The sequence below is a fragment of the Pimephales promelas genome, chromosome 15, assembly GCF_988280905.1.
Source record: "Pimephales promelas chromosome 15, fPimPro1.hap1.1, whole genome shotgun sequence".
Taxonomy (NCBI): domain Eukaryota; kingdom Metazoa; phylum Chordata; class Actinopteri; order Cypriniformes; family Leuciscidae; genus Pimephales; species Pimephales promelas.
Window position 1 is genome coordinate 34,330,001 of NC_142783.1, and position 27,819 is coordinate 34,357,819.

General features: G+C 35.1%; 1 protein-coding gene across 5 annotated transcripts in view; it reads left to right on the plus strand.

Moving 5' to 3' along the window:
* Positions 1 to 26,874, plus strand: part of plcb2 (phospholipase C, beta 2) — a 38,375-nt gene extending 11,501 nt beyond the window's left edge. For 4 of the 5 annotated variants that reach the window (XM_089120589.1, XM_039663019.2, XM_039663020.2 and 1 more), the window contains 25 exons: positions 1,024 to 1,124; positions 1,203 to 1,366; positions 2,735 to 2,881; positions 4,702 to 4,859; positions 5,002 to 5,084; positions 5,171 to 5,255; positions 6,651 to 6,909; positions 7,366 to 7,430; positions 8,771 to 8,867; positions 9,281 to 9,365; positions 9,508 to 9,632; positions 10,308 to 10,459; positions 11,873 to 12,037; positions 12,122 to 12,221; positions 14,326 to 14,430; positions 14,516 to 14,571; positions 15,012 to 15,078; positions 16,038 to 16,343; positions 16,784 to 16,961; positions 18,181 to 18,313; positions 18,761 to 18,825; positions 19,685 to 19,705; positions 21,133 to 21,181; positions 23,061 to 23,159; positions 26,047 to 26,874. In XM_089120589.1, coding sequence (XP_088976715.1) covers positions 1,024 to 1,124; positions 1,203 to 1,366; positions 2,735 to 2,881; positions 4,702 to 4,859; positions 5,002 to 5,084; positions 5,171 to 5,255; positions 6,651 to 6,909; positions 7,366 to 7,430; positions 8,771 to 8,867; positions 9,281 to 9,365; positions 9,508 to 9,632; positions 10,308 to 10,459; positions 11,873 to 12,037; positions 12,122 to 12,221; positions 14,326 to 14,430; positions 14,516 to 14,571; positions 15,012 to 15,078; positions 16,038 to 16,343; positions 16,784 to 16,961; positions 18,181 to 18,313; positions 18,761 to 18,825; positions 19,685 to 19,705; positions 21,133 to 21,181; positions 23,061 to 23,159; positions 26,047 to 26,217 — 3,036 coding nt within the window. In that variant the 3' untranslated portion in view covers positions 26,218 to 26,874. The remainder of the gene's footprint in view (positions 1 to 1,023; positions 1,125 to 1,202; positions 1,367 to 2,734; positions 2,882 to 4,701; positions 4,860 to 5,001; positions 5,085 to 5,170; positions 5,256 to 6,650; positions 6,910 to 7,365; positions 7,431 to 8,770; positions 8,868 to 9,280; positions 9,366 to 9,507; positions 9,633 to 10,307; positions 10,460 to 11,872; positions 12,038 to 12,121; positions 12,222 to 14,325; positions 14,431 to 14,515; positions 14,572 to 15,011; positions 15,079 to 16,037; positions 16,344 to 16,783; positions 16,962 to 18,180; positions 18,314 to 18,760; positions 18,826 to 19,684; positions 19,706 to 21,132; positions 21,182 to 23,060; positions 23,160 to 26,046) is intronic. The other variant, XM_039663018.2, reaches the window with a different exon arrangement.
* Positions 26,875 to 27,819: the final 945 nt, after the last annotated feature.

A 27,819-nucleotide genomic window follows, 5' to 3' on the forward strand; every position in this document is an offset into this window, starting at 1 on the left:
ACATCCTTTCTAAAAATATGAACGTTTTGGTTTTTAATATATTCTTAATATATAAGACTGTCTATCTAATTTCATGTTGTTTTATATTTTATTTGTTCATTGTTTATTTTGTTGGACTTGGTCAGAACTGTTTCTAAAATATTTATATACATGATTCCTGCTGCCTTTGGGCTCAGTTATGCTGAATTTAAGTGACTTTTTTTTTTTGGAAAAAAAATATTTTTTTCTGGAAGGGACTAAAGAACAAATCATTTTTATCAGCTGAAAGGCAGAATATAAATGTTTTTATCAAGTTAGATAGACATTATATAACAGTTTCAGGGTATGTTTTAGTGTTGGTAATGTCCCACATTGTCCCACATTTGGTTTTTTTTGATGGTGGTCACCCTAGTGTGTGTGTGTGTGTGTGAGTGTGAGCAGGGGTGCGTCACTAGGCCCTTTTTAGGGGGTGCTTCAAAAAATAATCAGGAAAACTAATATAGTTTTATCTAATTTCGCCCTTTTGAACTGAAATTGTAACGTCAGCCTAATGTAATAATTCGTTTACTGTCATTGTGAGACATTTTTTACAGTCTATTATCAGTCAAAGCTCAACTTTAGGAGGGAAAGAGAAAAACAGAGAGAAAAAGAGTGTGATGCTGATGAGGAGAGAAAAATAATCAGCTGCCCACTGACATGGTTTTATCCAAAAAAAAAAAAAAATGCCTTCAAAACATCTTAAAATGCACATAATAGTTCAGAGGATTCAAAATTTTCTCGGGGAAACCCCGAACCCCCCTGAGTAGCACAACTCAAGTTAAGGACTACAGTGATTATAAAACCCTGCAATTGCATGGTAATGAAAGTGAGCATTAGACCCTAAATTAAACTTTTACCTTGTTTTTTATTTTATTTTTTTTATTTTTTAGGGCTAAGCCCCCCTAAAAGGAAAATCCTAGAATCGCCCCTGTGTGTGAGTGTTTCTGTGAGTGTGTGTGTGTGTGTTTATGCAGTGTTCAAGCATCAGATGTCTTGTGTGGTCAGTTTGACAGCATTAAGTCGGAGGTGTTCACCGAGGCGGCGTTCAAGGCCTTCCTGATGAATCTCTGTCCCAGGCCTGAAATCAATGAAATCTTCACGTCCTTGTGAGTGAAACTCTTCCACTGATAACATGACCTCCACTTCCTCATTACTCATCAGTGTTTGATCATGACACCCTATAGCACCAAAGGAAAGGGCTTCATGACGAAGGAGATGATGACGAAGTTCCTGAATGAGAAACAACGAGATTGCCGCCTCAACGAAGAGCTGTTTCCTCTCATCAGAACCGAGCAGGTCAAGACCCTCATCGAGAAATACGAGCCGAGCTCGTCCAACGCCAGCCGTGGTGAGCTCCTCCTCACATCCAACAAGCAAATCAACTGCAGATTAATGATTATAACACATTAAAGGAGTCGTTCACTTTTGAAAAAACTTTTGCTGATAATTTACTCACCCCCATGTCATCCAAGATGTCCATGTCTTTCTTTCTTCAGTCGAAAAGAAATTAAGGTTTTTGATGAAAACATTCCAGGATTTTTCTCCATATAATGGACTTCAATGGGGTCCAAACGGTTCAAGGTCCAAAAGACAGTTAATAAAACGATCGGTTATTTCAAAACTTATTCCAAAAATGTAACTTTTCTAAGGACAAATGCTAGCCTTGCTCTATTCTGTGAGGCGCGTTTGTAACGTCACGTAATACGTAATTGCGTTCAAAAGGTCACGGGCGACGTAGCCGGAAGTACAGAGTCAAAATCGCCCGACATCGTTGTTTTACCTTTTAATTCCTTTTTTTGTAAACGGCGTTTGAGTTGGTTTGCACGTTCAACCTATGCGTTCAACTTGTAAACACTGACTCTGTACTTCCGGCTACGCCGCCCGTGACCTTTTGAACGTAATTACGTATTACGTGACGTTACAAACGCGCCTCACAGAATAGAGCAAGGCTAGCTATAAGTTTTGAAATAACCGATCGTTTCGCATGTTAAGACCCTTATTCATCGTCTGGTGTCGTTTAAAGCCCTTTGAACAGTTTGCAGTTTGCACTGAAACTGTCTTTTGGACCTTGAACCGTTTGGACCCCATTGAAGTCCATTATATGGAGAAAATGCTGGAATGTTTTCATCAAAAACCTTAATTTCTTTTCGACTGAAGAAAGAAAGACATGGACATCTTGGATGACATGGGGGTGAGTAAATTATCAGCAAAAGTTTTTTCAAAAGTGAACTAATCCTTTAATGATCGATCAATGTGTGGTTTTCGTTAATAAAAAAAATTCAAACAATAAAAGTCGTTTTGGCGCATATGAACCAATGAACTGTTCCTCTGTACTACTCGTTAGCGAACATCAGGAGTGGAGAACAACTTACTGAAATCAATCATGTCTTATGTAATAATAATAATAATAATAATATGTTTATTTTCTATAGCGTCAAAATGTAAAACAAGAAGCGGACAAATACAAAGACCATCTGCTAATTACAGACAAAACAGATGGAAACAAGCATGCACTTATTGACATGAATCAAAGAAAGACACATTGTATTATTTATCAAAATATACAATTATAATCGTAATGTAATCGATCAAGAGTGTTTCGACCACAGAAAGACGTCACTAAAACAGAAGTGTTTCACAAAGATCATGTCAGTGAATGACACAAGAGTATTGTAGATGTTGCTTGAGCAATGACAGACAGATTTCTCTTCTGCAGGTCAGATTTCTCCTGAAGGTTTGATGTTTTATCTGATGGGATCTGAAACATCCGTGGTGAAGCAGGACAAACTGGCCCAGAGTCACGACATGACTCAACCTCTGCCACATTACTACGTCAAGTCCTCCCACAACACCTATCTCACAGGTAACGCCGCTCTCCTTTTCTCTGCATGCGGACTTACACACTCGTTTTCCAGTTATACACTTCAACCCTCTGGGCGAAAAGAGCTTAAAATACTGTATAACAAGTGTTATACCTCATTCCAAACTGTAAAGGGTCTATTTTTATTTGTGTACACTTACCGTAAAACAAAACTGTAAAATAAAGATTTATAGTATTTATATATTTTATTTTATATTTATTAGATACTATTTATATATATGAAATGGTTAGGCAGGTCGGCAAACTTTCAATGCTAACTGCCATAATACATCTGAATGCTGTAGGACACAACTTAGGATGTTTTATATAAAACACAGTAGGCTACTATTTAAAAGTAACATGAGCGTTTACACTGTAACAGTGTTATCTGCTCAAACGTAGATAATGTTTCATATCGGCCTTATTTCAATAACGCATAAATGCCATTTTTTCAGCCGATTCAAAACTAAAAACTTTTACATCGGCCTACAGTACATGCTGTACATCCACCACAGAAAAAAACGATAATTGATTTAAATGATAACGGATGATGTTATTATTTATTTCTCAGAATTAAATGGTATAAACTCGCAATTCTGACTTTTTTCTCGCAATTGCGAGTTTATACTGTCTCTCGCAAATCTGACTTTATAACACGTAATTGTGAGTTTATGTTATGCAATTTGGACTATATATCCCAATCGTGTGTTATAAAGTCAGAATTGGGATTAGAAAAACTCAAAATTGTGAGGAAAAAAGTCAGAATTGCAAAATATAAACATGCAATTCTGAGGAAAAAAGAAAATTTTCTGGAAATTGCACCTTTTATATCTCGCAATTCTGACTTTGTATCTCGCAATTCTGACTTTTTTATATCACGCAATTCTGACTTTATAACTCGCAATTCTGACTTTATATCTCGCAATTGCGAGTTTATACTGTCTCTCGCAAATCTGACTTTATAACACGTAATTGTGACTTTCTATTATGCAGTTTTGACTATATATCTCAATTGTGTGTTATAAAGTCAGAATTGGGATATATAAAAAATAGAAAAAAGTCAGTCATTGCAAAATATAAACATGCAATTCTGAGAAAAAAAAGAAAATTTTCTGGAAATTGCACCTTTTATATCACGCAATTCTGACTTTATAACTCGCAATTCTGACTTTATATCTCACAATTCTGACTTTATAACTCGCAATTGCACCTTTTATATCACGCAATTCTGACTTTTTTATATCACGCAATTCTGACTTTATAACTCGCAATTGCGCATTTTATATCACGCAATTCTGACTTTTTTATATCTTGCAATTCTGACTATAACTCACAATTCTGACTTTATAACTTGCAATTGCGCCTTTTATATCACGCTATTCTGACTTTATAACTCGCAATTCTGACTTTATAACTCGGAATTGCACCTTTTATATCACGCAATTCTGACTTTTTTATATCACGCAATTCTGACTTTATAACTCGGAATTGCGCCTTTTATATCACGCAATTCTGACTTTTTTATATCATGCAATTCTGACTTTATAACTCACAATTGTGACTTTTTATCACGCATTTCAAGAGTTTACAGAAATGCAATTCTGTAAACTCTTTTTTAAATGTTTTATTCTGTGGCGGAAACAAGCTTCCATAGAATACAGTGCAATCAGACTTTAGCCATGAAAAGGAGTACAAATCTCAGGGCACGTCAAAACACACCTCCAGACCCCAGAAAACACCTCAGACCCCAGAGGGTTAGGGTGTTGAACACTTCTAGAGTTTGTGATATAGAAAGAGATAACCTGGTTTGGATGTTCCCTCAGCCGGGCAGCTGACGGGCGTCTCGTCCCCGGAGATGTACCGCCAGTGTCTCCTCGCCGGCTGCCGCTGTCTGGAGCTCGACTGCTGGAAGGGCAAACCACCCGATGAGGAGCCAATCATCACGCACGGCTTCACCATGACAACCGAGATCCTGTTCAAGGTCGGTTCCTCCAATCAGAGCGCTCGCTGTCACTATGGGATGCAGTGGAGACTCATTATAATGAGGAGCCGGTCTTTCGATAACTTTACACCAGATTATTAATCACTTCGACTTACTTACTTACTGTTTTTCTTCATGCCAGGACGTGATTGAAGCCATCGCTGAGAGTGCCTTCAAAACATCCAAGTACCCTGTTGTGCTTTCCTTTGAGAACCACGTCGATTCGTGAGACACGTCCATGATATTTCATTCATATCTCGTACCGTGAGTTTGAGTTATGAGCTATAAACAGGCTCATATGTTTGTTTCAGAGTGAAGCAGCAGGAGAAGATGGCAAACTACTGCAGAACTATCTTCGGAGACGCTCTGCTCGTCGATTTACTGGACAAATATCCTGTGAGTTCAAATGTGGAAACGGTTTTGTTGGGTTCAAACACTTCTGACATATTGCTAGCATGTCTCTTGCATGATTTAACTCATTGCTAAAATGATTTAGCATGTTGCACGCATGGATTATGTTGCTAGCATAATTTAATTTTGAATTTAAGATTTCTAGCATATTTCGTTAGCTTTTATGTGCCTAAATAGATTGAGAGACTATGTAGGCTACGTTGAATATTTGCAAAAACAAATTAAATATTTAATTATGTCATTTAGTGAAGAAACTTTTATTAAACTGATATAAAAATTATGTTAAAGTAAGTAAAATAAAATAGAATGGTGACCAGTTAGATGAACTAAAATAAACCAGTAAGACTTTACACTAAGGTTTTATTTGCTAGCATTAGTAAATTACATTAGTTAACATGAACCAACAATGAGAAAGTGTTTATTAATTTTAGTTAATGTTAATTTACTTCTATATCTGTTATTATTTAATAGACCTGAGCTGACATGAATTAACAAGGAACAGCTTTCATTTTAATTTACGAACTTTAACACCAAAGATGAATAAATATTGTAACAAATGCATTGCATTGCAAGTTGGGTAAATGCAATGCATTTGTTACAATATTTATTCATCTTAAAGTTTGAAGATATAAAATTAAATATTGTAACAAATGCATTGCGTACGAACTTTACCAACAAAGATGAATAAATATTGTAACAAATGCATTGCATTGTTTTAAATGCATTAAAGTGGGTTTAATGCATTTAAAGTTGGGTAAATGCAATGCATTTGTTACAATATTTATTCATCTTAAAGTTTGAAGATATAAAATTAAATATTGTAACAAATGCATTGCATTGTTTTAAATGCATTAAAGTGGGGTAAATGCAATGCATTTGTTACAATATTTAATTTTAATTTACAAACTTTAACAACAAAGATGCAAATGCATTGCATTGTTGTAAAGTGGGTTAAACTTAATTTGGTAACTTTTTATTTGACAGTGTCTTTGTTGCATATGTTACATGTACTCACCATAGTAAGAGTAAATTATGCATAATTACATGCAACTAACCCTCAACCAAACCCTAACCCTATAATAATTACATGTATTTGCTTAATATTACTCAGTACTTAAATATATAATTACACTGTGACAATGACACCCTAAAATAAAGTGTAAGAGTGCAATTATACATTTAATTGAGTAATAATAATTAACTGTGAACTTACTATAGAGTTAGATGCATGCAATTATGCACAGTTTGATTACTATAGTAACTACATGTCACGTGTAACACACTGTAAAATAAAGTGTAACAGTAAAATGTTACCAATATAACAAGCTGATAGTAGTATATATCTCATGTAATGTAATTTTCTGCGGCTTTGTTTTTCAGCTCAAGCCGGGTCACCCGATCCCGAGTCCGTCTGAGCTGATGGGTAAAATACTGATCAAGAATAAGAAGAGCAGCGCACCTCCGAGCAAACCAGAACAGGCAAAGAAACCGCCTGCTCAAGAACAAACTAATGACGCTGCAGATGCTGAGTCCAACCAAACCACGGATCCGAACCAGCCCACGGATCCGAACCAGCCCACGGATCCAACCCAACCTGCTCCGGCCAACCCAGAAGGCACCGACGCTCCTCAGGCGACCGGTGAGTTCATCTGTAAACCAGTCCTGAAACGGCAGACTGTTTAAGTTGAACTTGAAAGGGAGGTTTTGCTCGTCTTCCTTATTTTCCCGTTAATCCGAAGTAAACGCTTCTGGAACAAGAACAAATGTAGGGCGGGGCTTGATGGATGATTGGATGGTTGTGGTTTGCTATTGGCTGATCTCATGTGAGTGACAGGTTGCCCCGCCCTAATCATCAGGAATCATCACCATTCAAGATTACCAGGAAAAATAATGATGTGCAAGTCGTCGTTAAACTAGCAAAAGTGGATTTCGGACACGACCTAAGGGCACTTTTAAGGAAAGATCCTTAAAATAGGGCCCTAAGTGTGACATGAGTGTCTAAATATCTTTAGACACATACTCTCTAAACATCTAAATATGTTTTTGAAGGCCGCTGTGTTTGGACAGAAAATAACAGCAGTATTTTATGTGTAAGTAGAGCCTGAAGAACATGATGACCACGATGAACAGGACGAAGAGAAGATGAAGAACTCCGATGAGGTGAAGTATCTAGTGTTTACTTCAAAAGTTTCGGGTCTGTACGAATATTTAATGTTGTTAAATGAAGTCTCTTCTGCTTTTTATTTGATCAATAATACATTTAAACCAGTGAAATATTATAATAATTTAAAATCACTGTTTTCAATGTGAATATATATAATTTTCAGCATCATTACTCCAGTCTTCAGTGTCACATGATCCTCCAGAAATCACTCTAATATGAGCAGGGTGGCCGCGGGTCATTAAAAAGTATTAAAAAGTCTTAAATAAATTTTCCTAAAAATAAGGCCTTAAAAAGTATTAAATTGTCTTAAATTCAGATTGGATAGGTCTTAAATATGTTTGTCATGTCACCGCAAAGATGCATCGTTCTGCCAGCCACGTAAGGGTACTATTCTGTTTATTTTTAAGTGTTTGTAGTATTATTTTATACGGAAATCAATTATTTATAATTCTTATAATGAGAATAAAGTTAGGGTTAATTAAAATTAAGGAAAACAAATATTGATCTGAATTAATTTTAATTTATTAAATTAAAAGGTACTATTATCAAACATATCGCAAAGTCTTTTTATCTTTTTATTAATTTAATTAATAAACTAATTATATGAAACTATTTTCAGTACACTATAAATAATCTGGTTCTATGCCTTTATTAATAAAAACTAAATCTAAGCCTTTATCAATATACTTTATTGTTTAAAACATACAATTCATAAAAATGCCTTCTATATTTCTTTTCACTCCACTGTACTCCTCCACAGGCGACCGCATGTACGCAATTGACCATTGGTGATTGTCATTTCACCATTTTGAACAGACAGTGTGTTTACTTGGAAATATTAGCTCAATATATTTTCATTTTTAATTTATATTTCCATCGTAAGTTTGGTCTTAAATTTAATTTAGAAGTGGTATTAAAAAGTCTTAAATTTAAATTGTTTATACCTGTAGCCACCTTGATGAGGATCTGATGCTCAAGAAACATTTATGATTATTATCAATGATGAAAACGTTTATTTTTCAGGATTCTTTGATGAATCAAAAGTTCAAAAGAACAGCAATTTTTTAAATCGAATCTTTTGTAACATTGTTAACGTCTTTACTGTCATTTTTTTTATCAATTTAATTCATCCCTGCTGAATAAAAGTATTAAGTTTCTATTAAAAAAGAACCCAGACATTCGAATAGTAGTGTGTGCTTCAGTGAAACTATTGCTTTTCATAAGTAATTGTTTGCTAAATGAAGAATAATGACTCACAAATGACTCTCTCACTCTTTTAGGACTGCAGAATTTAATCTAATATTTTTTATCCGATATTTTATCCATTTCCTCTCAGGGTACCGCTGGACAGGAAGTGACAGCGTACGAGGAGATGTCCGCCCTGGTCAACTACGTACAGCCCAACAAATTCATCTCTTTTGAGAACGCAATCAGTGAGTTCAGACCTGATTTTACTTATACATATAGTAAATGCACCTAAAACCTCCTCTGATGCAACATTACACAATAAAAAACGGCTTTTATGATGGATGGATGCACTTTTTTTGGGCGTAACGTTCACTCCCATTATAAAGACATTTTTTATTTAAGTCTGATTGTGTTTGGCTGAAAGAAGACAGTCAGATACACCTAGGCTAGGATGGTAAATCATGGGCTAATTATCATTTTTGGGTGAACTATCCCTTTAACAAATGAGACCTTATTGTAAAGTGTTATAAATCTAATATTGTGCGTAACAGGACCGACCCTGTTGTCCTTCTGTCCCATAATGCTGACAAATGATGTCTCTAGACCTCTCTAAAGGGTTTGATCTGTGTTTTTACCATCTGTTTCTGTCCAAATACAGAGAAAAACAGGAGTTATGTCATCTCGTCCTTCGTGGAAACCAAAGGAGAGAGTTTGATCGCCAAGAACGCTGTGGACTGGGTGGAGTATCCTTTACATTTCCTCTGAATTAGATTCAAATGACTCACAGGTGAACTGATAAGAATGTAAAATGTGTAACGAATGCGTAAATGTAAAGATGTTTTCTCGTGCACGGGTGTCAGTGCTTTCCTATACTGATGACTGTAGATATAATAAGAGGCAGATGAGCCGTATTTACCCTAAAGGAACCCGTGTGGACTCTTCAAACTACAGTCCTCAGCCCTTCTGGAGCGCCGGCTGTCAGTTCGTGGCGCTCAACTACCAGACTATGGGTGAGTCCATCACAGATCACGCATGTCATCCAAGACGTCCACGTCTTTCTTTCTTCGGTCGAAAAGAAATTAAGGTTTTTGATGAAAACATTCCAGGATTTTCTCCATATAATGGACTTCAATGGGAACCAAACCATTTGGCTGAAGGTCCAAATGAGAGTTTCAGTGCAGCTTTAAACGACACCAGACGTCTTATCAAGTGGGACTCTCCTGTTCGAACTCGATTGAACAAATCTTTTTCCGAGTCATTTGGTTCTCGAAAAAAGATTCGTTCATTTTGATGAACAGGAGAGTCACGAACGCGCATCACAGAACAGAGCAAGGCGACCATTTGTGCTTATAAAACTTAAACTTTTTTATTTATTTTTGAAATGAGCGATCATTTCACTTGATAAGACCCTTATTCATCGTCTGGAATCGTTTAAAGTCCTTTGAAGCTGCACTGAAACTCTCATTTGGTCCCCATTGAAGTCCATTATATGGAGAAAAATGCTGGAATGTTTTCATCAAAAACCTTAATTTCTTTTCGACTGAAGAAAGAAAGACATGGACATCTTGGATGACATGGGGGTGAGTAAATTATCAGTAAGTGCACTACTCCTTTAAAAGCTGTCCACCAATAGCTAGAGCAGCTCTTTATATCAATGTTTGAGTTTTAATCATATCATGCTGTAGATTTCCCCATGCAGCTGAACATGGCTCTGTTCGAGTTTAACGGCAGGACGGGTTACTTGCTCAAACACGACGTGGTGCGGCGGAGCGACAAGAAGTTCGATCCCTTCACTGACAGGATCGACACCGTCATCGCCAGCACTCTCACTATTAAGGTAACTCAGAAATGCATAGTTATATGAAATTAGGCGCGTTTCCATTACAGATTTGCACTATTTTTTTCTAAATATCGATAAAAAACTATTGCGAAATGACGCTGTTTCCATTAACTGATGTTATGCGACTAGTCATTCCAAAAATCATGGCAATGGACGTTGGTAGTTTAGAGCCATCGCACTAATTATTATTACAGCTTATGAAAAATCCAAATTCAAAATTAGAATATTGTGGAAAGGTTTTCATAAGCTGAAAGCCATAATCATCAACATTATAACAAATAAATGCTTGAAATATCTCACTTTGCATGTAATGAGTCTATATAATATATTAGTTTCACCTTTTTTAACCCTCAGGTGCTCTTCGTTTCGGAGTCACACTTGTTATCTTCCCGGTCAAAAGTGACCGGACACCTAAAAATTTAATTTCCTGCATCCCAGTAAAACCAATGCAATTTATTTTTGTTCTATAATATTTATTCTTTGTAATTTAGTATTTTGAGACAATTTGATTGAATTTATTAATATTTATGCAATATTTATGGTCTATTTTGCCATGGAAAATATATATATTTTTCTATATATATTATTTTTTTCAAAAAATTATGAATGCAGTATTTTAGGCCTTCAGAAAAAAATATTTTTTGAAGAAGAAGAAGAAAATTAGCACCATCTGGTTACAGTATAGAGAAAAAGTGTAAAATCATGGTGTAACCACTAGATGGCATGTACAGCTCTCTACGGAGAAGCATGTGAATTCCCCAACTGTTTATGAACACATTTTTTTTTTTGTGGATTTGAATATATAGTTGGAACAATCTCAAAAACGATTTTTTATTAAAAAAATGTAAAAATGAATAAATAAATAAATTGGTGATTTTTTTTGTTTGTCAATTTTCCATTCATTTCCTATGGGGTCATTTTTGACCGAAGACAACAAGTGTGACTATTTTTTTTAAGACCACTTGGCATGCTCGGATCATGACCTCAATTTTTTATTTTTTTTTTGCATTCACATACATAATGCCATAAAAGTCACCAAGTTTCATAACATTCCGATGAAGCTGTGTTTTTTAGAAATTCAAAACAGAAAATTTTTCGGTCAGAAATGTCCGAAGAGCACCTGAGGGTTAAGTTGAATTACTGAAATAAATGAACTTTTGCACGAAATGCGAACCTGTATATTGTTACATTTTTGCTTTTATTTTTGATTATACATTATATCTATTTATTACTTTAGTTCATTATTTTTATTATTATTATTACTACTACTAAATAAAAATATAAAATTACTAACAACAAAAAAACAAAATAATAACATAATAGGAAATGTTACCATTGCAATATATGTTATGTAATTAAACGAATCTTTCTTGAGTTGTACCGTTACTGAGAGTTGTGACTTGTGTTCAGATTTACTCGGGTCAGTTCCTGTCGGATAAGAATGTGAAAACCGGAGTGGAGGTCGAGCTCATCGGTTTGCCCAAAGATCCCAAACGCAAATTCCGCACCAAATGGAGTCCCACACCCAACGCCATCAACCCGGAGTGGAACGAGGAGCCGTTCGTCTTCGAGAAGGTCAGCCGCTGTAATCTACCGCTCATGAGATTATGAATATGATGATGGCTTCATAAGGTTGAGGGTCTCTGTGGTGTTGAGCAGATCTTGCTGCCGGAGATGGCCTACCTTCGGCTCGTGGTTCAGGAGGAGGGCGGGAAGTTCTTAGGCCACCGGATCATCCCTCTGGACGCTCTTCAGACAGGTCAGACTGGAGATCTTCAGCGGGTTCGGTCAAACATAACAAGCTTGTAATTAGGAATGATTAGCGTGAAGTTTCATGCACAATGAAAAACAATAAGCAGAGTGGACTGCCATAACATCAGTGAAAAACAGTACTGCAGGATTCAACATGGCTGTGTTTACCAGTAGAATTATTCTTTCGATTATTTAAATGTCAAACAAATTTCGCCTATGTAGGCGATCGTAGCCCGAATCTGTATTTGTGTGAATGAGACTGTCTGAAATTCACATTTTATGTAATAAAATGGTATGTAATAATTTAAAACCTTAAACAATTTCAAAATTGACTTATTATGTCATAATTATAACTTTTTATTAGGGCTGTGCAAAAATTAATTGCGATTAATCGCATCCAAAATAAAAGTCTGTGTTTACATAATATATTTGTCTGTGCTGTATATAATTATTTTGTATATATAAATACCTATGCATGCATGTGTATATTTTAGAATTATTTGCGCTTAAATTCTGTGTATATATATAAACACATAATCTATATTATATAAATATAAATATTTTATATATGAATCACACATTTTCTTAAATATATACATGCATGTGTGTGTATTTATATATACAAAATAATTAGATACAGCACACACAAATATATTATGTAAACACAGACTTTTATTTTGGATGCGATTAATCGCAATTAATTTTTGCACAGCCCTACTTTTTATCTCAAAGTTATGACTATTAAAGTTATAATTTTGACTTTAATCTCGTAATTTTGACTTTAATCCCATAATTATGATTTAGTATGTCATAATACAACCTTTATCTGATAATTATGAATTAGTATGTCATCATTTAGACTTTTTTTAATATCATAATTTTGATTTTAATCTTAAAATGATGACATAGTACATCACAATTTTGACTTTTTTTCTTATAAATAGGACTGTCATCATTTTGACTATTAATATTATAATTATGATTTATCAAAACATAATTCTCAGATGTCAGAGAGTGGATTTACATCTTTATTCGTGTGAAAATCAAAGCGAATTTTTATGCACTGTTGAACATTTTTACGGGTTGATACAAAACAAGCTAAATTTAACAAATTGGCATCTAGAGTTATTCACTGAGCAGATAAAATAACTGTAATTAATCATATCGACTCATTCGTTTTCTTAAAAGGCTGAAATGCGAGGTTTATCATTTAATACAAATAATTGTCAGTGTATGCTCAAAAAATGAGGATGACAGGTAAGAAGCGAGTTCATTGCACTTTTTTGTCAATTTGTAGATTGTTTAATCCCAAAACCGTATTCTGGACAAATGTGGGCAAAATAGTTTTAAATTTATTTTAAAAAATACTTCCCTTGATCTGAGCGGTACAAGACTTGGCTACATTTCCTAAGTTTGCCTCCTGAACACACATCATTTTTTTTGACTCAATTCTACAATGTTAAGTGGGTGAAAAAAAACTCCTTAATCTTGTATTTGGGTCAAAAATTGGCACCCATAGAAATGAATGGGAAAAACTGTAATTTAGAGCATTCTGAAATAAGCCAAAATAAGACCGCAAAGTCACTTCATCTTTAGGTTTTATCTCTAAGAACTTATTGGAATGATATTTTAATGTAGTTAAAAAAAAAGTAAAAATAAAACATAAAAAAAAGAATAATTTATATAGGAAATATGGTTCTTTTTGAAGTAAATAAATTCAAAAATACCCCCAAAATAAAAAATAAACACCATAAGTGGATAGACAAAACTTTATCGAAGACAGTGATATAACATTTATAATAAATAAAAATTAGGATCACACCCGAGTCCTCTGTGCCCACATTTGTCCACGGGCTATAAAGTGAATACGGTTTGAGGGCTAATCCTTGTCCTCCAGATTTGGTAGTTAATGTATTTATATAGCACAATTTATACAGGCAAGCTGACCAATGTGCTTTACACACCAGTATAAAAGTACACAACAAAATTAAAACACAAATTACAGATTATTAAAAGCAATTGAATAAAAATAGTCTTTTTAAAATTGAAATACAATTTTGAAGTTATCAGAGTTATTATCCCCCGGGTCATGACCCTGTGGTGTGTTGCAGGTTTCCAGCACATCTGTCTGCGCAGTGAGAGCAACATGCCTCTCACACTGCCGTCTGTGTTTGTGCACATCGAGGTGAAGGACTACATCCCGGCTGCGTTCGCTGGTACGCCACTGGAGGACAAGCTGATTTTACAGTGTGCATTAACATACCACATCAAATAAGTGTGCCAATTATTGTTTACTTGTAGATTTCTCAGATGCACTTTTCAATCCAGTGAAGACGACAAAGCCACCGAAGACAGAGGTAGAGTTAAATGAACAGATAATAACAGACGCACAGATACCTGCATTATTAGTGCATTCACTTTAAAAAACACTTTTGCTGATAATTTCCTCACCCCCATGTCATCCAAGATGTCCACGTCTTTCTTTCTTCAGTCGAAAAGAAATGAAGGTTTTTGATGAAAACATTCCAGGATTTTCTCCATATAATGGACTTCAATGGGAACCAAACGGTTCAAGGTCCAAATGAGAGTTTCAGTGCAAACTGTTCAAAGGGCTTTAAATGACACCAGACGATGAATAAGGGTCTTATCAAGCAAAACAACAATTTGGTCCCCACTGAAGTCCATATATGGAGAAAAATGCTGGAATGTTTTCATCAAAAACCTTATAAATTGTAAATGCTTTTATAATTGTGGAAATATGTGAAAGCACGTCTCACACAGTTCTCGCTTTACGCAGAGTTTAACATACGTGTGTGAATATGAGTTACCTGTCGCTGACGGGGTCCAGAAGTCCGTCACTCCAGGTGAACACACACACACACACACACACACTCAATTTAAGTATCACAGTATTCTAGGACTGCATCTTTTGTATTCTAATAAATATAAACATTTAAAGGGATACTCCACTTTTTTTGGAAATAGGCTCATTTTACAACTCCCCCAGAGTTAAACAGTTCAGTTTTACCGTTTTCGAATGTATTCAGACGATTTTTTGATATTTAGAAGAATATCAGTAACCAGACCGTTTCTGGTCTCATTGACTTCCATAGTAGTAAAAAATATACTGGTTACTGATATTCTTCTAAATATCAAAAAATCGTCTGAATACATGTTTACTGTTTAACTCTGGGGGAGTTGTAAAATGAGCCTATTTCCAAAAAAAAGTGGAGTATCCCTTTAAAATATCTATTTGACTGCACTCACACTACGTGAGATTGAGAATAAAATTAAATGCATATTATGTTGAAAAGTAAAGATGATTTATTGTTGAATTAAATTTGTTTTATAATTTATGAGCTTTGCAGTAGTGATTGATACTGTTATTGAACTAAATTGAATTAACTTTGAATCAGAATCGAGCTGAATATTGACTATATATTGAATATTGATATCATCTTCTGTAAAGCTGCTTATAAATGTCTGAAAATGAATTTGTTTCATAGTTGATGAATGTTGCAACTCTTATTGAACTGATTGATTATCTATCTATCTATGTAAATAACTATCTATCTATCTATCTATCTATGTAAATAACTATCTATCTAAATAACTATCTATCTATCTATCTATCTATCTATCTATCTATCTATCTATCTATCTATCTATCTATCTATCTATCTAAATAACTATCTATCTATCTATCTATCTATCTATCTATCTATCTATCTAAATAAATAACTATCTATCTATCTATCTATCTTTCTGTCTGTCTGTCTGTCTATCCATCCTATCTATCTATCTATATTTGTTTGTCTGTCAGCTGTAGAGAAACCAGTAGAGGGCGACGTCGCTCCTCCAGCTGAGGCTCCCAGTGAAAAGCCTGAAGAGAATCCCACTGCGAGTCCAGCTCCAGAACCACCTAAACCAGAACCAGAACCCAAACCAGAACCAGAACCTGAACCAGAACCTAAACCAGAACCTGAACCCGAACCCAAACCAGAAGAAAAAGCAGAACCAGAGCCGGAACCAGAATCGACACCAGAAGAAAATCCGGATCCAGAATCTGCTGCAGCTCCAGATAATGTTGTCACGGAGACCACCGAGGAAACCCCTTCTGATCCCTCAGGTGAGCCGGTCACATGACACCATACGGTTTAACTTCATCACAATGACTCGCTACTTACTTTAATTATCCAGGGTGAGAGTTTGGGCATGATATTAATTTTACCGTAATAACTACCAAAAACATTTTGGTATAAATGTCATTATTTTTTTCTCATTTTAATGCTCTTATCAACATGGAAAAGTGGATCGGCTTGCTTTGTGCAAATGTTTTTTTTATTGAAAACAGCGTTTTTGCTTTAACGCATTTAACTGACTGCCCTATATTTCCTTTCTGGACAAGGACAGTATACCGTACACACACATGTTCTCGGACTCTCGGACTAAATCTAAAATATATTAAACTGTGTTTTGAAGATGAACGGAGGTCAGACATGATCAGGGAGAGTCATTAATGACATCATTTCCTGTGGTCACGTTCACTGTGGGGTTTATTATCTTCAGATCCCTCCACTGTGACCTGTGAAGAGCTGCAGCAGCACAAGAACTTCCTGAAGGTCACCAAGAAACAAGAGAAAGACCTGAAGGACATGGAGAAGAAGTTTCAGAAGAAACGAGAAGAACTCCTTCAGAAATACAGCGACCAGTTCAAAGCGCTGAAGAAGAAGAGCACAGCCAAGAAGTAAATGCACAATTACACACTGTCATTAGACCATTATTTACATGGAGTTTTGTAGCTCCGCCCCTTTTCTCTTCTGTCTGTTTGTGTTTCCACAGCATGATGGAAAGATCTTACGGATTTATGAATTAATTAAACACTCGTTTTAAAATCTTGATGTTTGTTATGACAGCTTCAAACATTACAATACTCACGATAACTTTCTTTAACTCTACAATAATCCAGTTCAGCAGAGAATTACTCTTCGCAGAGAGCGTTCAAAGACAATGTTTTAAAGATGGCTGCACGCTTGTTTCTCTGACACATAACGACTATATTATTAAAGTGTTAGCTTTCATTTTACTTAAAAAAAATTCAGTTATGGGTAATTTCGTCTAACTGAAAGTAAAACTAAAACAATTAAACATTTTTGTCGGTTGACATGAAATAAATATTAAGTAAAATATAATGTAAGAAAACTTAAACTTGTTTTATTTCAAAGCAACATTTCTCATTTTTATTTAGTTTAACTTTGGTGTACTAAAATAACAAAAAAAAAAAATTATATAGACATAAAAAAATAAAAAATAACTACATTACTGAAATTGTAAGTAAAATGGAAAACGTTTAAAAAAATTAAAAATATAATAAATCTCAATGATAATTTTTTGTGTATATATATATATATATATGAAGAGTTCAGATGCAAAAGCCTCTAAATGCCATTTGAAATTTTCTTCTTTAATGATGATTTTTATCAAACTTGTATATTTAAGTTCAGTAATTTCACTTAAATGGCAATGATAATTACCTATTAATTGTTATTTAAGTGAAATTACTGAACTTAAATATACAAGTTTGATAAAAATCATCATTAAAGAAGAAAATTTCAAATGGCATTTAGAGGCTTTTGCATCTGAACTCTTCATATATTTTTAGTAATTTTTTTTGTCATTTTAATTTTCTTCAAATATTTCTACTTTGCTTTAATTTATTTTTGATGTCAGTTTTAGTAATTTTAGCACATCACTTAAACTTAGTTTAAACTTAGATTTAAGTTGAACTTCATAATTCAATATTTGTTTTGCAATTTATCTCAGCTTTATTTTAATGAACAAGAACAAATGTGATCAATGGTGGTTTTAGCATTGATCCAGTCTAGAAGTTTGCATGCACTTGTGTTTCTAGCAGAGAAACGCGTGTTGTGAAGTTGAATGTGTCTTGCTGATGTGTGTGTGTGTAGGACTGGAGCTGAAGGAGCAGATGCAGGAGATCAGATGAATGAACTGAAGCAGAAGCTGAAGTCAGAGCTCAGAGCGCTGCTGGTGGAGTATCACGATCAGCTCAAGAAGAAGAAAGAGCAACACAACACCGAGGTACACACACATCAGCAGTGTGTGTGTACGTTTAGATAATGATTGACAGGTGTAAATCTGCTAGAAAATATGATTGCATAAAGGTTTATGACCAAACAAACTCCCGGGTCACTCCTGTCCTGCACTGCAGAGTGAACGTGACCGACCCACGACACACTCTTCGGTCACAGATCTGTGCTCACGCTGTGTGTGTGTGTGTGTGTGTGTGTGTGTGTGTGTGAAACGAGAGAAATGCTCGCGCTCCGAGGAAAGCAAACACCTCCTGCTTATATTCAGACAGTTATATAGATATACAGATATAAGTCTGATCTTGAGAAACAGCCATTTTTCATCATGAGTGACAGGAAGTCCTTGTGTTGACTTCCTGTGTGTGACGCTCAGATCTCCGATCTCGGTTCTGCTGAAATGTGTTTGTGACACACACTGTTTTCTTCTCTCCTGTAACAGCGTTTGACCAAACTCCTGGAAACAGCCACTGAGAAGCACTCCAGTGAGATGAAGGCACTCAACAGGTGTGTGTGTGTGTGTGCATGCGTGAGAGAGAGAGAGAGAGAGAGAGAGTGTGTGTGTGTGTGTGGGTGTGTGAGAGAGAGAAAGAGAGAGAGAGAGCATGTGTGTGAGAAATAGAGAGAAAGTGAGAGTGTGTGTGTGTGTGAGTGAGGGAGTGTGTGTGTGTGTGTGTGAGAAACAGAAAGTGAGGGAGTGAGTGTGTGTGTGAGAAATAGAGAGAAAGTGAGAGTGTGTGTGTGTGTGTGTGTGAGAGAGAGAGTGCATGTGTATGTGTGTGTGAGCATGTGTCGTCTGTGAGCGAGTGTGTGTGTGTTGTGCATTTGTTGCAGTGCATGTGACCTTTTGAAACGAGAGAAATAAAAAACAAAAATGCAAGAAAGAAAGAACAAAGATGAATCATTCTGTGCTTCAAGCTTCTGAATGTTTTAATCCGGCTAATGCATCAGAGAGCTGTGTGTGTGTGTGTGTGTGTGTGTGTGTGAGAGAGAGAGAGTGTGTTTTGTTTAGGGATTCAGAGGTTGGTGACCTCTTCACCATGGAGTGTAATTTGTTTGTTAATTATTGTGAGCAAAAAGCACCGTGAGCGTGTGTGTGTGTGTGTGTGTGTGAGTGGGATTCAAACACACAACCCCATTAGCACAGATCACACACGTTTACACACACCACATCCCACTAGAAGAGCATTACGTGTTCAACACTGGTCTGTGTCTCAGGATCCGGATCGTACTAATGTTGAAGTTTGCACGTTTAGCTTCTCCGAGTGAAATAAAAAGAGTAATGAACAACTAAATACAATAAAATGTGTACTGTATAATATTCATAGTGTCTGTCAGCCTCATAGTGTGTGTTTTTTCTTTTCAGTGAGCCCAAGAAGAAAGACAAGTAAGAACCAACACACACACTCTCTCTCCCTCACTCTCTCACTCACACACACACACACAAACAAACACACTATATGAAGCAGTGATACATTTTCTTTTAAATAGAAACATTTGTAACATTTGATCAATTTAATGTGTCATTGCTAAATAAAAAATGTCCAATTGTCCAATCGTTTTTATACCATTTCATTTTTAGATTCGAAACGTATTTCATTAGAATATTACAGTAGAAATGCGGCAGAATTCTGTCTTACTCAGTTTTCTATTATGTTATTAAACTGAAGTTTAACAGTTTTGAAAACAGTGTGTACATTGTAGGTACACCGAGTTTTGGCGGTTGTTGTGTCGAAGCGATAAAAGAATTAATGTAATTTGGAAGATGCTCATTGAATGCATTTTGTGTCGAAGCAATGATAAATGATCCACAGTTTGGCCCACACACACTTCTCTTGTGCTCAGTGTGTGAAGAGTTTTGAAAAAGTGACCTAAGTATTGAGAAGTGTGTGCTACAGCTCTCAGGAAAAAAAGGTACAAAAGCTGTCACTGGGGCTGTACCTTTTCAAAAGGTAAACTTTTGTACCCAAAGGCTGCATATTGGTACCTTAGTGGTACATTTAAGCACCTAAAATGTACATATTAGGATCTAAAATGAACATATTAGGACCTAAAATGGACATATTTGCGCCTAAAATGTACATATTAGGACATAAAATGTATATATTAACAACTAAAATGTACATATTAACACCTAAAATGTACATATTAGCACTTAAAATTTACATATTAGGACCTAAAATGAACATATTGGGACCTAAAATGGACATATTTGCGCCTAAAATGTACATATTAGGACATCAAATGTAAATATTAACACCTAAAATGTACATATTAGCACCTAAAATTTACATATTAGGACCTAAAATGAACATATTAGGACCTAAAATGGACATATTTGCGCCTAAAATGTACATATTAGGACATAAAATGTAAATATTAACACCTAAAATGAACATATTAGGACCTAAAATGGACATATTTGCGCCTAAAATGTACATATTAGGACATAAAATGTAAATATTAGCACCTAAAATGTACATATTAGGATCTAAAATGAACATATTAGGACCTAAAATGGACATATTTGCGCCTAAAATGTACATGTTGGGACATAAAATGTATATATTAACAACTAAAATGTACTTTTTAGCACCTAAAATGTACATATTAACACCTAAAATGGACAAAAGTTTACCTTTTGAAAAGGTGCAGCCCCAGTGACGGCTTTTGTACCTTTTTTTCTGAGAGTGTAGCGACTGTAAAAACTGTAACGTGGACTGTATCTTTATTAAGCCTCATTTATATTACAGTTAACCTGATTATTAATATTTTAATGAACAAATCCTTATGTTTCCTCATTCTCCTTTTCAGACTGAAGAAATGCAAGAGCACAGAGCAGCTTGACAACGATAACGCTCCGGTAAAACACCACATCGTCTGCTACAGTCGAACAACATGTGTGTGTGTGTGTGAGAGAGTGAGTGAGTGTGAGTGTAAAAGTGTGTGTGAGTTGGTGACACACACATGTATGCAGATAGTCTGCTACAGTGGAACACACAAGGGAAAATAGACGAGCGCCAATTGAACAAGAGAGAGTGCAGTTGAGACGAGAGCCCGTAACCATGACGACGGTGGGACACAAAGGCCCGGTTTGGGTTGAGTTTTAACACAGATCAGATCAGCTCACACTGACTAACATGTGGCTCATGATGTTTACAGCGGGAGAACCATAATAACATGTGACTCACTTCTGCTCATGCAGCTCATCCAAATTCATTCCCTTTTCTGATTATTTCTTTCCCCGCTCCATTAATTCCACCGCCAGAACTGAATGTCACTGAAGTTTAAGACGCAAAGTTCACAGAACATGTGTTTTCAGACCGGTATTTATGAAGCTCAGAATATACTCTATGCAAGTATGAGAACACAAACACTCGACTTCATGCGTCATTGCATTTGTAGATGTGGAAAATTGTCGAATGTAATTGAAAATTGTAGTGTTTTGCTCAATATTTATGTTTTTTTTTTATTTTTTTATGTGTGATTAGTTTCGCAACATAGTAATGTCACCCTATGTGAGAACATGAAAAGCCAATAATTAATCAAATAATAAAAATGTCAAATTGATTTGAATAATTTTGAAATAAAAACTATGAAAATAAAACACTTATTAATAATAAATGAAATAAAAAATGATATTAAAATACATAATTGTAAAACAAACACTTACTAATAATTAATTAAATGAGAAATTTCAAATGAAGTTTGATTTTAAAATAAAAACAATCAAAACACTTAGTATTAATTAAATTATAAAAATGTAAAATATATATTTTAAAATTTTCAATAAAAACAATGAACGTTAAAAACTTACTAAGAATTCATTAAATTATAAAAATGTAAATGAAGTAAAATAAATGTAAAAATAATAAAAAATCTAAATAAAACACTCAATCGTAAAAATGTACATTTTAAATAAATAAATAATAGAAAAATTATAAACAATTAAAATAAAACACTTACTAATTATTTATTAAATCATATAAACTTAAAAATATAAATTATAATAATGCTAATAATAAAATCAGTCACATTTAAAATAAATAATACAAATAATACAAATACAAAATAACATATTTAATTTGTTTACTTGCAAGTCATGTGACCATTTACTGACATCAGATAATCATGAACATGCAAATGTGTTGTTGAATTATTGAAATATTACCTTGTTAATAAATATTATATGTATTAAAAGTAAATGTTTCGGGGAAAGAGTGTGTCTGAAGAGGTTTGGTTTGATGCGAGTTAAAGTGAAATGTCTCAGAGATTAATATTCCACAGCACATGAGCTTTGAACTGATTGGAGTGTGTGTGATGAGTGTCGAGTCTGTCGGCTCAACGTGATCTACGAACAATAGCCGCACATGGACTCGCTTCTGTCTTCCGTCTCACACGCACACACACACACACACACATGACCTGGAGTTCAGTGCAGCCCACTTGTTTAACACCACACATGTGATCCTGTTGCATTCATATTTGAGGACATGTATAAGTGCACATGACATCCAGGTGTGAGGGACATTATGTTTGCAGGCGGCTGTGCATTTGAGTGTGTGTGTGTGTGTGTGTGATGGGTAGGTTTAGGGGTCGGGTTAGTGTGTGTGTGTTGTATATCTGGTTCTCCTGTGCCCTCATAAACCAAATGGCTTAAAAACATACTAATTGGTGTTTTTTCACATATGTGTGCGCATGCGTGTTTGTGTATCACGCATGTAACACACACTCTCCTTCAGTCGGCAGAGACCAGCAGCGCTGACGGTTCTCCTCAAGAGCAGAGTCTGAAGAAGAGACAGGCCGCGACGCTCGCCAACATCAGACAGCTGATCAGTCAGGTGAACACACACACACACACACGTTCCCTGCGTCTGCACATCATATCATCTACAATCATAAGATGCATTAGCAAGGATGCGTTTTAATGGATCAAAATTTACATTAAAGACATTTCTAATGTTAATCAAATAAATATTGTTCTTTTGAACTCTCGTTTCATCAAATAATCCTGAAAAATAACTGTTTGATAATAATCATAATCAAATCACCATATTAGAGTGATTTCTGAAGGATCATGTGACACTGAAGACTGGAGTAATGATTGATTTGATCACAGGAATAGATTACACTTGACATTCATATGGAAAACAGTTGATTTAAATTGAAATATTGCACAATTTTAGTGTATTTTTATAGCCTGACTTCGTCATACTCGTATTCAAGAAAGAATATGAGTCTGAAACCGCTCTATTAGGCTTTGATTATGAGGCGTGTCGTAACCGACCCAGGACAAACAAAAACCTCTGCACTCAATTGGATAGTCGGTAGACCTACCAACCAATCAGATCAATGCATAAGTCAACTCCTTTGCATAGCGCAGATTTCAAATACAGAACGTAGCCTAACTTTATTTATTTTAGAAGTTAAATAACGAGTGTTACTTCTTTTACTTACTTCTCCATGAGTGCCACCAAAGGAGAAACCACAACGACCACAGGCTTTTCATTGCGTCCCATCTTCTTAACGACCGTCAGAGCCGGCTGATAAGTTACACTTTTCCCGAATCATGTAGGAAGGACGCCAAAAATATCTTTCCGATCGACAAATGCCTTGATTGCAGTTCTCTGTTCGTCTATTAAAATGAATGCGCTGTCGATTTTTTTTTTTTTTTTTTACAAAAGACGTTTTTTTTACAAAAGACTTTATTTTTATTCAAATAAATTCATTCTTTGTGAGCAGAAGAGACCCCAAACTTTTGAACGGTATCATAACCATCAAAATAAACAGAGATAAAATCACAAAATCACACGGTTTCACTCTGAAAGATGAGTGCATCGGGAATGCCGTTTCACCATGTCAGATTTGGCCGCAGAAGTGTTCAGGAAATAATGAAATAACGATGACTGTAATAATTGGAAGAGAAGCCCGTGACTAATTCAGCAACTGAATCTGAGAGCAGAATTACGACTTTATGAGTGAACCTTCCTGTTCATTTCCCAGATGTGCCGTCTAATAACACCTGGATTGATGCGGATATATTTGTGTTTCTCGTGCTTCAGTCGTCAGCTGAAGGTTTAAATAAAGCGCTCGAATCCCTCAGGACTTGTAGATCTCTGGTCGCTCGTGTCACTTCAGATAAACCATCTGTGGTTTTAAACTTCGTGTGATAATCTCTGAAATTAAAAAGGCCTCTTATTACGCCGGCCTTATTATATGTTCATCTTTCTTAAAGGGGACATATCATGCAAAATCCACTTTTTTAGCCCTTAAATGCATTTTGTTGTATATTTGGGAGTGTTTATAAGTACAGAAAAGATAAAATTATTCTCTTCAGGTGCTTCGTTTATATCTTTATATTCTGTTTTGGTCATATTTTTCAACCTGTTCAGATTTTCCTGTTCTCTATGACATTTTACGTCACAGTATTTGCAGAGGAACTGCCAAATAAGGACATCGACTACCGGCCCAACACTTCGAGCAATGCGCCATTATTATTTCTCGCTCCGATTTTGTAGTCCGAGCTCAATGATGCAGAAGTTACGAGAGGGCTAGTAAAAATGTTCGGTTGTTGGATGTACGTTAGTGACCTGAAGCACTTCAACAACCCCCGCCAGTAACGTTATACAGAAGGGTTTGCCGATTGACTTCGTCTGAATGAGAGGTAACGTTAAATTCCTTCTATCTTTGGAGACGACGAACAGAGCATTTCGATAAGCTGTAAATATCGTTAATAAAAATAAAGTACTTTACTTTCTTAAAACACATGGTGGTCGTGGTTTAGCAGTACCTTTGTCTTTCTGTGTTTTTGTTTTGAAGTAACGTTACACGTCTGCAGTATTATTCTTCTTGAGTTTTAGCTGCTTTTCTAAACGTATCATATTATCAATACAGATTGTTTGTGGTAAGATTAGACCGTAGTCATTTATCTTGTCGGTGTGCTTGTTTTAACAAGAGAAATAGTCGACTTTCACTAATAACACAAAACAGTTAACTCGCATTGTTCTGCAGGTCGCTCGCTCTGGCTCGAATATGTTCGGCTTGATGGACAAGTCTTCTGTTGTTGACATTTTATTAACGAGTGACTAAAAATGTTCTTTGAAGCTATAGTAATCGTATATCTCTAATCAAACTACAATAATGGCCGCACGTGGGGAGTTGAACCGACCGTGAACTCATGGACCTGGAGAGCGGGCGGGGAAAGACGCATCTCCTTTTTATTTAAAGGGGCCGCTTTGAAACGGGTCGCTCACAGACGCACATCAGAAAAGGGGCTTGTGGAGCTTATAATGAGGAATTCAGACCCAAGCATTGCAGTTATGTTTTATATAGACCACAACGCTATGATTTATATGTAAAAATCAATGATTTAAAAGCATGATATGTACCCTTTAAGTCTCCTATTACGCCTTATTATATGTTCATCTTTCTTAAGTGTGTTATATTGAACATGAAAAAACAGGAGTTCTCCTCTGTATCAGTGTCAGTGTTTCTGAACTCCTGAAACGCCTCCATCGTAGTCTTGAGTTTCTTCCGGGAACGAACACGTCACAATGTTCCTCATTATAATAATTAATGCGCAGAATAAAGGGGCGGGGCCTGGTTGAGTCAGTTAGTAGTGTGTTAAATCATGGGCTAATTTTCATTTTTGGGTGAAGTATCCCTTTAAAGCTCAGGCTGTTGTTGTAAGGATGTTCACTGGTGTCTCTTCTTCTCTTCTGTGTTCAGCTCAATAAAGACGCTGTGGCCGAACACGCTAAGAGGATGTGGTCTCTGCCCGGCGACCTTTCCGAGGCCGTGAACTCCTGCGTGAAGCCTCATTTCCCGGAGCACGTGGACAAGGCCGGCGAGAACCGGCCCGAACAAGCGGGACAGTACAGTCAGGTGTTCGTCGGATGAACTCCAGAGGACCAGGACCACGGTTTAAACACACTCTTATGAAATATTTAACATTTTGTTTATTTAATACACTTTATCACGCAATCTCTCAAGGGACAGTTATAAATGCGTTTAGAAAATTAAGCCTTTAGTACCATTAGGATTTTTAGCATTGTGTACATATTATAGATTTTATTAATTAATTAAATTAATTCATTAATCGCACATTTTCTGTAATTAATTAATTTATCACACCTTACAGTTACATTATTAATGTATATTATATTGTAATCATTTCACATTTGAACTCTAAACAACATATAGGCCGTTTATTTAAAAAAAAAAAAAACTTTTTATGAAAATTTTAGCCACTCATTTATAACTGAAACTACATTTATATATTTATTAGGCTTTAAAAAAATAAAGAACGTTTCATTTAATTGAACTTGGAAGTAATCTTCACGTAAACCCACTGTAATGAATGTCATATTTACCTGTGCCTTCAATATATCAGGGCTCAATTCTTTTCTATTGGCCCAGTTCAGATTTGTACTTGCCCTGTTAAAATGCACAAAAAGTTATTGTTTTAGTTGTTTTCAACTCATGTAACCTTATAAACATATAGTAGATCTAACAATATGGATACATACAGAAATTGAATAAAGTTATCAAACACTTTTCAGACTTCTCTGCATAAATTATAAATTGAATATAGAATAATCATTATTAAAGCTATTCAGTCAAGACAAGACAATGACAGATTTATTAGGCTGCTGTCACTTTAAGAGTTGCAGCACATGACGCGGATCTGATGCACTTTCTCACAACACTTTACGTACAGGCATTTTGGCACAATTGTGTGTTTTTGAGATTCACAGATCATTATTGCACTGCGTTCTCTTTTGTGTCTTATCGCACTTTAATGGTTTAAAAGCATTTGCATGAATAAAAGTGTGATCATATAATGCTAGCTAGCCGAAGGATGACGGGAAAAACAAATGCTGTGTTAATTGCATTAAATATTTTAAATCCAATAAACTGAAAAATTTATAGCATAACGTGTTAATCTTGACTGCACATATATATATTGCTTTTATCATGGGATGAAATATATATATATATATATATATATATATATATATTAGGGCTGTGCAAAAATTAATTGCGATTAATCGCATCCAAAATAAAAGTCTGTGTTTACATAATATATTTGTGTGTGCTGTATATAATTATTTTGTATATATAAATACACACACATGTATGTATTTATTTAAGAAAATGTGTTATTTGTATATAAAATATTTATATAATATAGATTATGTATTTATATACATATACAGAATTTAAGCACAAATAATTCTTAAATATATACATGCATGCATAGGTATTTATATATACAAAATAATTATATACAGCACACACAAATATATTATGTAAACACAGACTTTTATTTTGGATGCGATTAATCGCAATTAATTTTTGCACAGCCCTAATATATATATATATATATATATATATATAAATATTTTTATAATTAAGTGCGTTTTGGAATTTTTTTTCTTTCTCTTTTTTCATGCAATGTAATGCAAATATATATTCTAATGATGCACACACACCAAAGTA